The sequence below is a fragment of the Sinohyriopsis cumingii genome, chromosome 17 (genome assembly GCF_028554795.1).
Source record: "Sinohyriopsis cumingii isolate HCF-2022 chromosome 17, ASM2855479v2, whole genome shotgun sequence".
NCBI classification, from domain to species: Eukaryota; Metazoa; Mollusca; class Bivalvia; order Unionida; family Unionidae; genus Sinohyriopsis; species Sinohyriopsis cumingii.
In genome coordinates this window covers 27361307-27376394 of record NC_142977.1, presented here as the reverse complement: position 1 = coordinate 27376394, position 15088 = coordinate 27361307, and the positions used below count along the sequence as shown (strand labels likewise).

General features: G+C 35.7%; 2 protein-coding genes across 4 annotated transcripts in view; both read right to left on the bottom strand.

The window, feature by feature from the left end:
* Nucleotides 1–616: 616 nt before the first annotated feature.
* Nucleotides 617–3910, bottom strand: LOC149778302 (uncharacterized). Its single transcript, XM_089938301.1, has one exon. It carries the CDS (start codon nucleotides 3568–3570, stop codon nucleotides 1531–1533), a length of 2040 nt encoding a protein of 679 aa, XP_089794427.1. The 5' UTR covers nucleotides 3571–3910; the 3' UTR covers nucleotides 617–1530.
* Nucleotides 3911–7037: 3127 nt separating this feature from the next.
* The window catches only part of LOC149778301 (deoxyhypusine synthase-like), a 65468-nt gene continuing 57417 nt past the window's right edge, over nucleotides 7038–15088 (bottom strand). For all 3 annotated transcript variants that reach the window (XM_089939118.1, XM_089939119.1, XM_089939117.1), the window contains 2 exons: nucleotides 14651–14776; nucleotides 7038–13299 (listed from right to left, as the gene is read on the bottom strand). In XM_089939118.1, the coding sequence (XP_089795244.1) occupies nucleotides 13222–13299; nucleotides 14651–14776 (204 nt within the window). In that variant the 3' untranslated portion in view covers nucleotides 7038–13221. The remainder of the gene's footprint in view (nucleotides 13300–14650; nucleotides 14777–15088) is intronic.

The following is a 15088-nucleotide window of genomic DNA, read 5'->3' as shown; positions in this document are numbered from 1 at the left end:
ATATATATATATATATATATATATATATATATATATATATATATATATATATATATATATATATATATATCCCTCGTAGACGATAATGAAAATTCATTCAAACATAGCCAACCTACACTGATCAGCGGTCCACAGTTGGGAATTGTGTGTGTGTGTGTGTGTGTGTGTGTGTGTGTGTGTGTGTGTGCGAGTTGTTACAGATCGTTTAATAGAACGGGATTTTATCTTTCGATCGGCATACAATTTATTCACATGTTCAAAGGAACACACAAATTATAACGCAATATTCAGAACTTTTCAAGTAGCCCTCGTAGACGATACTGAAAAAACGAACAACAAAATGAAATTTGAAATTCATTTAAACATAGCCCAGCCTACACTGATCAGCGGTCCACAGTCTGGAAGTGTGTGTGTGTGTGTGTGTGTGTGTGTGTGTGTGTGTGCGAAATAACAACGACTGAATGGCAAGTATTTAAAGGCAAAAGTTTTGTATTTATTTAAAAGGAAGAAAAACATACATGCAAATCATTAAAAATGTCAAAAACTTTTAAAAACATAATAATAAACGTTTGTGTAACAACAAAAACTAAAATAGGTTCACACACACACACACACGTATATATATATATATATATATATATATATATATATACAAGCCAAATAATACTGCAGCATGTAAAATACGAACAAACTTCACTGACTTGAGATGCCATGCTAACAGAGCTAACACTGTCTTCAGCAGCAACTTTAGAGATGAGAAACAAAATATGGCCGCTGAAGAACTGTGCCTGATTAATAGAAGTGCATCGATCAATAATGTGGAAAAGCTGGCTGTTTGATAGTACTAATATTAGTATCCCTAGGTAACAGACTGGGTACTAAACGAATATTTGAACATGTTCCTTACATATGTTGAAATTAAGTATTCCTCTTATGTAATGCCAGAATTGTTGCATTTCATGGTAGAAATACGTGTAAAATATACTTTACCTTCTTTATCCAATACTTTAATTTGGATCATCTGCCATATTAGTTCAACCGATAACTACTTCCGTTTCAGACTCCTTTTTTGTGTGTGTGCCATATCATAACAATGCTGCCTTATTTGGAAACGCAAACAGACCGTATTATATATGGTATGCATTTAATGACGTATTGTAGAATATCCAAATATGGCATAGCACGCTTTATTTGGAAAACGAATTAGCGCGATAATCTCATGTTGTCTCATTGTGAATAAGATATGGTTAGCGTAAACATTCCACTATAATTTACCTGATATAAATATAATACCGTTATCATTAGCCAAACTTCCTGAACAACATAACTGTACTTGGGTAGCATATTTTAACTACAATCATCTCTTTGTCTTGGACAATAGTTTTATTTGCTCCATTGTAACGTATAGGATCAGACTGTAGCCTCAACCACGTTGAGGCTATGACATCGTAGCAAACTGTCTGAGACACGTGACAGCTTGATATATATCCTAAGCAGTTTTCCTTGTAAGTTAAATGATATTCCTTTTGTTCAAGAAAGTTTTAAGACATGGCATTTATCTCTTTCGTTCTCACTAAAGTTTGTCACCATTAGAGCATCTCCACTCAAACTGAAGTTTATTTGTTGTGGTTTTGCCGGAACACCTTTCCTAAAGATATGAATGAGAGTTCCATCATTGGACAGTTGTAGGATAGTATTCGACTCCTGTCCGACCACATACACATTGCCCTCACGATCAACTGCGAGCCCTCTAGGTCTTATGAGGTCTTTGTAGCTTTTGTACCTGAAATGTTCTGTCCCTTCGAGATCATAACAGTGAACTGTATGGGTCCCATACAAGGAGATGTATATGCGAGTTTTTGACAAATCTAGTGCTATATCTGTGATAACATGACCCCCTGAGTCGCCAAGCTCATGAAAGAATTTCTCTTTTCCCTTTCTGCTTACAACACCCCAATAGTACTTATTATCATATACGCCAGAGACTGCAAAACTGTTGTTACTCAACGTTGCAAGACCCCAGATTGGTCGGGACAAGGCAATTGTGTCGATAGACCTAACGGCATTTTGAACGTCCATGATATGAATTGCTGGTTCTGGATCACCTTGAAGTGACACAGCGACTGTGTTCTCTTGGACTACACAAACAGTCAGTGGGTGAGAAGTAAACGTATGTTCCGATACAAATGTAAAGGATGAATCATATAGACAACATCTCTTATTGTTATAATCAACCAAAACGAGCTTATCGTCTGAAAGATGTGCAATCCCGGTATAACAAGGACCGAGACCGAGACCGTTTGGACTCTTGGCTGTAAATTCTGCTTCTGGTTTTAATTTGCAACCCTTCGATTGTCTACTTAATGTTCTTGCAGACGTAAGACTTGTCCGTGTTGTGTCCACATCCCTCCTTATTTCAAGTTTTGTCTCAACATTGACTTTTACATCTGGGTCCAAGGCCGAAAGTGTTGCATCGAAATATATCACCAGCTCCTTGCAATCAGTAATACTGAAGGGGCCGCTGATCTGTTTCTTATAAAAGGTCAAATGATCTTGTATCTTCTGAACTGTATAGAATGTTTGTACAGCATCATCGTTACGTACGACTGCGTCCAGAACTCGATGAGAATTTCGAACTGCAGCTACAAGTGACTCGCAGCCCTTAATTTTCTCTGGTAGTTCTTTAACCTCATCGTTCAGTAAGCTGTTTCCTTCAAGCTTGGTTTTTCTCTCTAGCGTATCTAAAATTTCGTCAATCCTCTTCTTCAGAGCTCTGATTTGATATGGTAAATTGTTGATTTGAAATTCAACCTGTTTCATGTGTGCCTGGCTGGTGTCTGTAAACTTCAGAAGATGTGCTTCGACATTTTCAAGCTCTTCTGATGCTTTTGTTGGACTTCTCTCCTTCAGAAGTCTTGCTGAGTGCTTTTTTAGATTAAACACATTCTTACAAGATTTATGAGCAAGGGGCTCGCATTCTGGGCAATAAAAGGTGGTGTGGTCCTTGCAAAAGAACTTTGCATCTTCGTCTTCATGAGTATCACATGCCATATGAAGTGACACATTCTTTGCGTGGCGCCGATAGTCCGGATCTTCTTTCAAGAGGTTGATTTTGTGTCCACGTGATGCTTTGTTCTTCCGGTGTGACCGAATACATTCTTCACAAAGGACATCGTTACATACGACACAAAGACCTTTAGCCTGAACAGCGTTGTGCTCGGTTAAACATGGATCACACGGCCTATCAATTTCTGACTTGGATCCTGGAAGGAGAGACTGAATTATGGTGTCCTGTGGAAAAAAGGCAGCCCACTCCGAAATCTGCTTAGTGTTTACCGGTGCCTTGGTAACTTTCTTGCATATGGGACACTCAAATGTGGACGGGTTCTTTACTTTCGCTGCCTTTGTAGAGACATATCGCATCAAACAATCTTGACAAAAGGAATGAAGACATGGTAAACATCGTGGAACGGTAAAGTCCTTCATGCACAAAGGACACTTCAGCCGGCTGGACGAAAGAGACGTGGCAGTACTTGAGAATTTTGAAGTTGAAACTCGAGATGCTGGCATGCTGGCGCAAAAGTTTCTTAAACGCCACACATTAGTCTATAAATCCACTGAGATAAAACAACAATTCTCAAGTCAACGAGAAATTATTGTAAAAAAACAATGCTTGTACCGTCTACAACTGGTTTCACACTCCGTATCTATGTTAGACAAGTAAGCTTATAATATCATACAAAGTGACACGAAATGCTATACGGTGCAGGAAGCACTTGACGAGTGAACAATCGGAACTATTGTCTTATAATTTACCGTGATCATTGTGTTTATTCCATATAAAGGAAAGCACTTACCCAGTTAGAGCAATGAGTGCACTCCCACCTTTTGAGACATTTCATGGTATCACATATCCACTTAACAAAATATGTTCAATACACTCTCAGGGTACACACGTTACCGAGTCTCTCTCTCTCTCTCTCTCTCTCTCTCTCTCTCTCTCTCTCTCCAGTATCATTTTCCCCCTTAAATTAGCATCACTCTTGTTTATACCATGCTCTTGGTCAAGCCATTTTTTTTTATTTATGCTCTTGGTCAAGTCATTTTTGATTTATACTCTTGGTGAAGTCATTTTTGATGTATGCAGATTAATTTCAGTAAACAAATCAATACGTCTGAGTAGGATATGAATTTTGACCATTACTAACTTTTTTCTTTTGTTTTAAATTAAATTTTGCCGCAGTATATATTATTAACGGTAAAGAAGACATTGGTAGCACGGCTGAATAGAATACCTACCGCTGGGACTATTTTGAAACCTGTTATGGGTCAATGTAATCTTTGCATCAAGGTCTATCTTGAAAATTACGGACAATCACAACAGTTTCTATCGAATGTCTGGTACAAATGTGTACAGTCAGTTCATTTACTTAAAATTAATATTGATATTCTCTCTCTCTCTCTCATTTGTAATATCCTTCAAATCGAATTGCTCGATACGTCATCATGATACTTGCATTCAGTGATTGTGTCCACAACAATGCAGTGTTACGGTAAAGAAGATGAAGAAAAGCATATCATACGGAATGTATATGTACACCAGGTCAGTGGTTACCATGCCTTTCTCACGACCAGAAAGGCATGAGTTAGAATATTACCATCGGATCAGCCCAGGTCCATTATTTGTGGCATGTCCATGGGCAACTCAGCTTACTCCAATTTCGTGGGCATTGAATAAACTTCGTGTGTTGCTGTGATATAAAACACCAGACCAAACTTTAATAACTGCAAAATATTTTGATCATCACTGGAGATTTTTTTGTTTTCATTTTTCATGGTCATTTTGTCCTCGTTTTCCCATTATAATTAAGCAGAACTTGTAACTCGAATTCAATTAGCATAGAAATAATTAGCAAAATTTACATATGCGAAGTTGGTTTTTTTTTGGGGGGGGGGTGTGGCTGTGGGGGTAATAACAAGTCCAAAGAGGAAAGGAACAGAGAAAAAAAAGCCCCGAATAGTATCGACTAACTGACGACTAGTAAGCGATACTGTACTATACCAAATATATACAGTATAGTTCAATGCCGTCTTTACTCCCTTATATGTCGAATCCAGCTGCAAACAACATCGACCCTGATTTGACAACGCAAAGTGCACTTGCAGATTAGAGTGTATGTTTTTTGTTATACTGAGTACTCCTAACAAACTTTATCTACTCAGATATACCGGCGCATTATACGACGGCCGATATGGGTGTCAGCAATTTGAAGTTGGACTAGACTTATAACCAAGTATAGTCGGTATTTGTGTTATATGAAAAGCACACTTCTGAACTGCCTTTGTCCTCCGTCAGACAATAAAATCGACAGCAGAGCTTTTAAAAACAAAGAAAATGTCAAGATTTCTGTCTAGCCATCAAATCATCGGATCAGTTTAAAAAGGTCTAGAAAATTGAGCAACAAGAAAACTAACATTGCCATAAAATATGTTAAAGTCGGCTTTTCTGTCTTCCATTCATAATTTGTACTGTATTGGCACAGACTTCTCAAATGACTTCTCCATATTATTAGAAACTAAGTAAAATATATACATCTCATGTGAGACAGATAATAAATTCATTTGACATGCCACGATAACCAACTTACGTTTATAAAATATCTACATCTCATATGAGACAGATAATAAATTCATTTGACATGCCACGGTATCCATATTGAGTTTATACAATATTTACGTCTCATATGCCACGTGATAATTTCATTTAGCAGTACACAATATGCTAATAACGTTGGTTAGACAGTATTTTTTATGCGTGACAAAGTTTATACAGTATATGTGCAAGAGGGGCCCACAATGGGGACGGGGCTAAGGGTGTCCGAAATGGTCTAAAGAGCACTCCTTTACAGCAGGGACGTCATTTCAACTGGGGGGGGGGGGCGTGGGCAAAACTTGACGAGGGGAGGCAAAAATTGACGGGCTTGTTAATTTTCGTATATAGGTAGCAGCAATTTTACATTTTACAGCACATGCGAATTCGGGGGGGGGGGGCAATGCTCCCCTCCCCAAATGACGTCCCTGCTTTACCGATCAACGCCATCTCACATGTGTCCTCGTAGGTTCGAGTCTCGGGCTCGGCCAATGTGGGTATGTAAGAAAGCATGCCAGCAGCAACCCGTGAATTGGTGGTTCTTCCAGAGGTTTTCACGGCTTCTTCCTCCACCAGTTACACTGGCCGCCACGTATAGCTTATCGTGTGCTGAAAACGGCATTAACCCCAAAACAACAACACAATGTGGCGACTCCAAATTAAATATGATATTAATACAATATAAGATACGATGATTATTTTTTTCATGTCTCACATAGCTGAGGAAATCCAAAACTTAAATTTTTGCGATTTCGTTTCTCAACCTGTACTTACATGATTAGGATGCAAAGTTTTTGCTTCTTCCTAATTGTATTTATTTTTATAAACGCAGATCCAAACAAGTATGAAAATAATCTTCTAAATATATGAAGTTATGGAAATACATTTCATGGAAATACTAATTCTTACCTTTCAACTGTTACCCATCAACTAGCTTAACAAGACCTGAAAGTCAGGTGTCAAAAAAGGTCATCAAATGAACTCATTACATACAACCGCGAGATAACTCTTTCATTAAATCATGCATGTTCAATCCCCCACTTTATGAAATCAAAATAACATCTAGCAATACAAAATAGATCAGCATAATGCAGAGCGCTTTATTTTCATGGCACCAAAATTATGTCTCTCTTACCTCATTTCCACTGAGTTTTAATTTCACGCTGCTATCCCTCTGACTCTGATCCCTGAGTTTAAATTTATCATATTAAAATTTTTTATGCAAGTCTGTATGTAATTTTCGTTTTCGCGCAAAAATGATTGATCGGTATTATAGTACAAATTGCACTTTGTGAAAAACTACCCGCTTTACCTTCGCATCTCGTGTAATGGTGTTTTTCAATTAATTATAAATACTTCATACTTGAAGAAACTAAGAAAACAAATGACTTATTTTCTGATTTATTTTCTTATTAAATATTTTGTGCATGATTAGTCTTTACAAAATAAATCTGTCAGGTTACTGGGTGGCTAACTGTATTATGTAAGCAAGAATCTTGCTGCAGAAATTTGTCTTCACACTTCTCCATATTACATGAAACAACAAAATAAACATTGAATGCAATGTTACATATTAGCAAAGATTACACGAGGAAAACTTGTTTGTGTATTTCATTCATAAAAGGTTATTCAGACAGTAACTCCCTAATTAAAATTAGAAATACATTACATTTTCTTGGAAAAAATACATTGAGATCATAAGTTTTCATACATATTCACAGAAATAAGTGTACAGATACAATGACAAGTTTGATGGAACAAAACACAACTCATACCATTCTTTACATGTATTTTTATACAGGTTAACTAGTATACCTTTTGTGTCAGCATAGTACCCACTGAAGAAAGGAGACCATCACCTGCTACCATTTTATAATGTATCCCCCTCCCCCAAATCTGACTTGCTGAAACCTTTAAAATAAAAATTATGACAGAAAAGTGATACCATGTTTACACGTCAGACAAAAATAATTATGCTGTGTTTTGTTTTTTTGAGAAAGATTTTTCTTACACATCACAATTCAACAAAACATGTCATCGCATGTCTACTATCACAAGAAGTGTGATACCTCCCTATACCAGAAGCTCTAAACCTATTTAACATAGTGGACATTCAATGTGGTATGAGGGCCACACCTACAACAACTTATTTCCTGTTTATCAATCTAAAAACTATTTTTAATATCTGGCATGTGGACTTCTGCAGTCTGCTAAATGGGCTGATGAGCTGTGGATTGAGAACCACTGCCCTATACAGTCACCTATGCACTCTACTCTCCAAATCATAAGCTCAGACACTAGGTAAGGTTTACCTAACTGGGTAGTGGTAACTAAAAACAGACACAACCTTGCAGTCACTACTGGGTTCTCTTGAGGTATCAATGGGAAATCAGAAGTCCATGACTGGGTATACATTGTAAAAACTTTTGCCAGCCTGCAACACATGAACATCTAATCCATTTTTAGCATTAGATACCTAGCTGTGAGACTGTTATATCACATAATATGATATCAGTGGGTTGAGGAGTACAATGTGTTCGTGTATGTGTCTGTGTGTGTGTATATTTGTGAGTGTGTGTTGTAAGTGTGTATGTATGTGTGTCTGTTTTTGGATTTTTAATGTAGTTTCAACAATTGTAGTCATATTGCTACAATGTCTGCAGTATGACAGTTTATAGTGATGTCTAGCACTGGGGCATCATGTCGAAGACCTGTAGCATCATGTCCCACCCTGTCACATTATCCTGACTCCATGTTATAATTAAGAAAAACAACTGCTTTATAATGATATTTAAAAATGTACTAAGAGAATCTATAAAGAATGATCAAGAAATATAAATGAATGAAAATCCATGATTAAATTAAAGCCTACATGAGAACAAGAGTACCACTAATGTCATTAGAAACATAATTGTGATGCCTCCCTGTTCCACTAAATGTAGGTTACCATGACTTAAGTTACTCTTCATAATTCAGAACAGAAAAAGCATACTCCAATACAGGCAAGGCAACCTTACATATTTTTACATTTATTCAAGACTATCCAATCATGGGTATGTGTGCAAAACCACAATACGATATGGCCACAATATGATATGACCACAATATGATATGGCCACAATATGATATGACCACAATATGATATGGCCACAACATGATATGACCACAATATGATATGGCCACAATATGATATGACCACAATATGATATGGCCACAATATGATATGACCACAATGTGATATGGCCACACCGCAATATGATATGGACACGATATGATACGACCACAATATGATATGGCCACACAATATGATATGGCAAGTGGTTTATATCAATCACCTAATAATTAGTTATCATATACTAAATCTAAAATTCAATGAAATACAAATAACTTGTCCAATGAGAACTCACTCCATTTAGAAGTAGTAGTAACTGGTAGATATGATGGAGGTCAAATTAGCACCATTTTGATTTAGAATTGTGTATACATCATAAATCTTTTCCCGAAAACCTAATTTCAATATTACAATCCATTCAGAAGGTGTAGCAATAACAAGACTTTTTCACTGTGGCCATATCAAATGTCATACGAGAAACATTTTCCTATCAACCAGGCATTATATTAAATCCTTCAGTGTAAATTTCATGTTGATATGACCATTCATCTGTTCAGGATGAATAGTGATAGAAGGATTATCAAGATGGCCATAACTGATGTCTTATGGGCAATACATTTATTTAGGACCAACTAGTCATAAACCCATAATGGTATAACCATCTGTCCAGGAGGAGCAAAGCTATGATTTTCAAAAAGACCAATGTAGTGGTCATCATACATATCAAATCAGCATCATTTTAATTGAGGACCAACCGGACCTAATATGAAGTCTTTTGGTGAAAACTCCATGAAGCAAAAAGGTCATCATAATGTACAAAAGGTTGTAACCAAAAGCCTTCTGGTCATATCTGAAGTGAAAACTTGCAATAAGGAAAGGAACATACAAAGCATAATGGAATCTATGACTATACACATATATTACACTGTCTTATGACAATTGCTCTACTTAACTTCTCTATAAAAAAATAACAAATTCCAAGTTTGGTGTTTGAGATAATATTGAATAATTAAATAACCTCAAAATCTAGAGAAATATAAAATAAAAATAAACCCGCATTACTGATTATATCTACAATGCTAATGCATGTACCTAAGTTTTCTCTTTTTGATAAGGTATACAAGTTCTCATTCCTTAATCATACAAGTGCTGCTGTTTCTAATGCTTTTATTTGATTAATCATTCCTTAATCATACAAGTGCTGCTGTTTCTAATGCTTTTATTTGATTAATCATTCCTTAATCATACAAGTGCTGCTGTTTCTAATGCTTTTATTTGATTAATCATTCCTTAATCATACAAGTGCTGCTGTTTCTAATGCTTTTATTTGATTAATCATTCCTTAATCATACAAGTGCTGCTGTTTCTAATGCTTTTATTTGATTAATCATTCCTTAATCATACAAGTGCTGCTGTTTCTAATGCTTTTATTTGATTAATCATTCCTTAATCATACAAGTGCTGCTGTTTCTAATGCTTTTATTTGATTAATCATTCCTTAATCATACAAGTGCTGCTGTTTCTAATGCTTTTATTTGATTAATCATTCCTTAATCATACAAGTGCTGCTGTTTCTAATGCTTTTATTTGATTAATCATTCCTTAATCATACAAGTGCTGCTGTTTCTAATGCTTTTATTTGATTAATCATTCCTTAATCATACAAGTGCTGCTGTTTCTAATGCTTTTATTTGGTCTGAAATGGTGCAACCTAAAGAGCTATTTCATGATCTGACTTAAGGGACTTCCTATCTAAATAAACATTAAATATTTTAAAATGTATTATAAATTAGGACATATCCATTAATTAAGAATTAATTAGGATTAAGAAAATGATTCAAAACAAGATTATCTGAGAGAGTTTTCAATTTAATGAATTATATACTGATCTAATCCTTTATTATACCTATAAATTTTCAACTCCATTATAAGCCAGAATTTTACCGTCAAATCCACAAAAGTAGGAAACGATAACATGATTTTCTGATTTTGTAATACTATTCTCTCAAACAATACAGCAACTATTTTCTCCTCAAGGTTTCGTGGTTACAACTGCATGAATAACTATGCTTTAACCTCACTTGGACAAACAAATGGAAATGAGCAGCATTCTCTTTTACATAATTCTATCAAGTTCCAACAATTTTGTACAATCCCATTGTAAATATCTGTCAAAATAATGCTGTCATGCCCATGGCAATTCCCCATCAGAGCCTCTCAAACTGTTCCACTAGAAACAGTTCAAATGCTATCAGCCAGGCCATGGATATAAACTTTCCCAGTTATTCAGCTGGTGATGCAAAATTTGACAATTACCCAATAGCTGTATGGGTCTGCTACCCCAGGCATCGAAGAACTGGTGTTATTAACAGTGATAATAGTGAAAATTATTGACTGTTGTTTTACATGATTCATTCATAAAACTGATATTCATGCATATATCAGCTCTTCAAAAATGTAATTGGGTTTATGAGTTAAGATGAACTTCATATCAGAAGCATAGTAAAGCAATTTTCCTTTTTGTCACTCATTTTATGGGATTATATCAATTTGTCTGAAAATTTATAGGTATACAACAAAAATGTCAAGACCATAGTAATTCAACCTCAACTGCAGGATCACATCTTGTTGTCAGCATCAGAAAATTAAGATCAAGGCTCAATGCTTCAAATCAGAAAATCCAGATCAAGGCTCAATGTTTCACATCAGAAAATCCAGATCAAAGTTCAATGTTTCACATCAGAAAATCCAGATCAATGCTCATTGTTTGACATCAGAAAATCCAGATCCAAGCTCAATGCTTCACATCAGAAAATCCAGATCAATGCTCATTGTTTGACATCAGAAAATCCAGATCAAGGCTCAGTACTTCACATCTGATAATGATCCTAATTTTCTGATGCTGACAACTCAGTGTGATCTACAGCAATGAAGATCGGATTACTGAACAAAGCAAGCAAAATAGATCCCAGACATAACAAAAAATTTGAACTAAAATGTACATTAATCAAACATATTTCTAAGTAAACATTTACAGCTACTTCACACAAATCAACTCTGCTTAACAGCTATAAGGAATGTCTTTAATAATTATGGGAAGACAATTACCTATCCCAGTTACCCAGGGCAACTAAAATTACTGAAAACTCTCAAAGGCACTCAGAACAAACAAAAGCATGTTTGTTAATCTGGTGGCAACATCAAATTATTGTAGAACACTGACCGAGACTGAAATTTATTTTCATTTGCTTAACATTTATACAGAGCAGCGGTGCTTCAATTGTAATCAGTTTCCTTTTGAAGTTTCAGCAAAACTATTTTTTCTAGGTACATTTAAAAAAAACAATTAGCAGTAATTTGGTCAACTGAAGTTCTTCTTGTTCCTGCCTTCAATGGTTGGTTGATTGTAGCATTACAGTACTCCTCAGGCCTGATGTCAGCATATGTGGATTATGATATAACAAATCACTGTTAAGATCGTTTGTCAATATGAACAAAGGATTTAATAATGTAACAATATATAGATTCCAGTGCATTTTATATCCAAGTTTGCAGCTTCTTATCATCATGCATTTGAATTTCTCCACTCCAAACCCAAGACTATACAAACATGTTTAAATGGCCAACAATGTTGTCACATAAAAGTCACCAGATGGTATATTCTGTCATAAATAAAGGAAACAAAATTGCAATTTGTGATATTGGCGAACCCAGCATGATCCCTTAATAAACTTTATACACATTACTTTTCAAACGTTTAAGAAGAGTTTTTTTGTGTATGAGAAAAATACATGTATACTAAATATCAGGAGCTATGACACGATCATATTGTGTTTGAATTCATACACAATTTCTTCTCAAAATGATAGCAAACTTTTTAAGTTCTTTTTCATACTTTTAAGAAGAAAAAAAATAAAATTGAGTACAAGAAAAATAAAAAGATATGAAATTTCAAAGGTAATGCCATGATCGTGTTATATCCGAATTCATGTTATGCCAGAGCATACTATAGTGAGGTCACATTGTTTATATACACGCACACAGACACAAATCCCTGGACATGTAAGTCTTGCACTTGGGAAATTATTTTCTGTTAAACCATCCCCACCCCACCCCACCCAAATCCCAGTCCCACTCCATGAAGATGCATAGAAATTCTAACACCAATGTACACACAGATCAACCCAATCATAGAACAAAATTTGAATTCCTATTTCAGGTGATGCAGGATTGGCTGCAAAACATTGTGAATTAATGCAAACACCGGCGGTAAAAATCACTTATCTCCCCCTTTTCCTTCGAAAAGCACCAGGATAAAAAAAATATGAAAACATTTTCTTAAAACCAAGATCTGGCTGTGAGAAATTTCTGAGGTCACACTTTCCATAGAATTATGTGCACGTGTGTGTGTGTGTGTGTTTCAAATGGTCTTAAGGTTATTTCTTTCCTTGTCCATCAACTATTTGAATTCCTTCTCTCTCTTGGCAAATGTCTCTGCCACAATCAAGGGAAAGACAAGGGTGGCTTCAGTGCACAGCTGAAAGGACATAAATAACATAAGGATGATAAGAATTAAGATAAATAACAAAAGGATGATAAAAAAGAAGATAAATAACAAAAGGATGATAAAAATGAAGATTCAAAGATAATTAAAACGTTTTCTACAAGCTTAGGGTTTTCCTCTGATAACAATATTGCTGAAAGATATTTATTGGGAATGTTTAGTGTAACATAGTTGATAATGGCATCAAACTCTTACATCATTTACACATTCAATGCTGACAAAATACCTCTGTGTCAAACTGATAACTGGTGGAACTAGAGTAACAGTGAGTAATTTGTTCCTATCAATATACCCTGCATATCCTGCAGCTCACAAATCCTGCAATCCATCAAAAACTAGGAAAATAACTGCGCTAATGGAGTTATGTCATACCCTGCATTAAAGCCACAAGACAAAAGGGGGAATAGCTCAAACAATGATTGCAAAAGCAAAGTGGTTTCCTCGTACTTACATCTTTAGGTGCTCACCATAATATTTGCCAAGCTTCAAGATAGTCCATCCAAAGCTGTGGGACTAGATATGCCTATAAATGCTGAATGGATGGATGGAGAGACAGACAGACATGCGAATTACTACACACCTATGACTCTAGCATGGCTCTGAGATTAATTAACAGTGTGATTTTAATGTCTCATTAAGCAACTACTTTGTAGAAAACATCTTGGCTGTAAATTATATAATAATGCCTGAGCTTCCTGACTTTGTAGATAAAAAAGGGAATCTGGGTACAAACTTCTGGTTTACATTTGAATCTCACTGAATACAGCAAACATTATTGCAGATAAGCGACTTTCAAACACATCAAAAGAGAACCTTAACACCACTGATTACATTACTTCCACCAACACTGAGAAGTGATACCAATGTATTGCCATTCATTGAGAAGACAAAAGTTATCTTGATATAAAAAGTAGGTTACAATGATTCATGTTAAGAAACATCAAGTGAGAAGTACCATGTTCATATATTAGTTTTTCAGTTTCTCATTTTCGTCTTATATTTTCAGCTAATATTATGTTTGTATATGTTTCTTATGATGCGCCCATTCACTCTGTAACTAGTGAATTCTACTTCCTTGTGCAAGATCATGAAAGATATTTACTTATTTCCCACATCAGCTTGCATTATTTTCTCAGAACTGCTATTATCTTCACAGAGTCCTTATTATTTCAATTTGCATTATCAAGCATGGTAAGTGAAAAAAGGAAGTAATGTTTTGTACTGATCCACCAATCCAAACTTGGCTGCTATGGCATGGAAATGTGTCCTAAAATGGACCATGTTTCATGCATATTCAAAAATGTATATCTAGTCTAGTTCATACCTTGACAGGAGTTGCTGTTTTCTTGATCTTACCCCAGGACACAGCCTCATCAGGACTTGCCCCTGAGTCACTGCCGTCAAATTCTGATGCTGTGTTGATGTAAACAGAATAATCAGCACCATTTCTCTGAAAAAGCAAAAAAAAATTATCTTGATAAAACCTCCAGGTTTATTATAGGAAGAAATTTTTGGTGTTAAGGTTCGCTTATGAGCCTAACTAAAACATAATCATCAATATTTTTGGCATAGAAAACAGGCATATTTCAAAACAACATATGATTCTATCTTGAAGCATTCCATACATCCAAGTTCTGGGGCCCCAAGTGGCCAAGTGGTCTAAAGCGCTCACCGTTATGGATCACTACCATCTCACCTCTGTCTGCATGGGTTCAAGTCTCGGGCTTGGCCAATGTGGGTACGTGAGAAAGCTTGCCAGTAG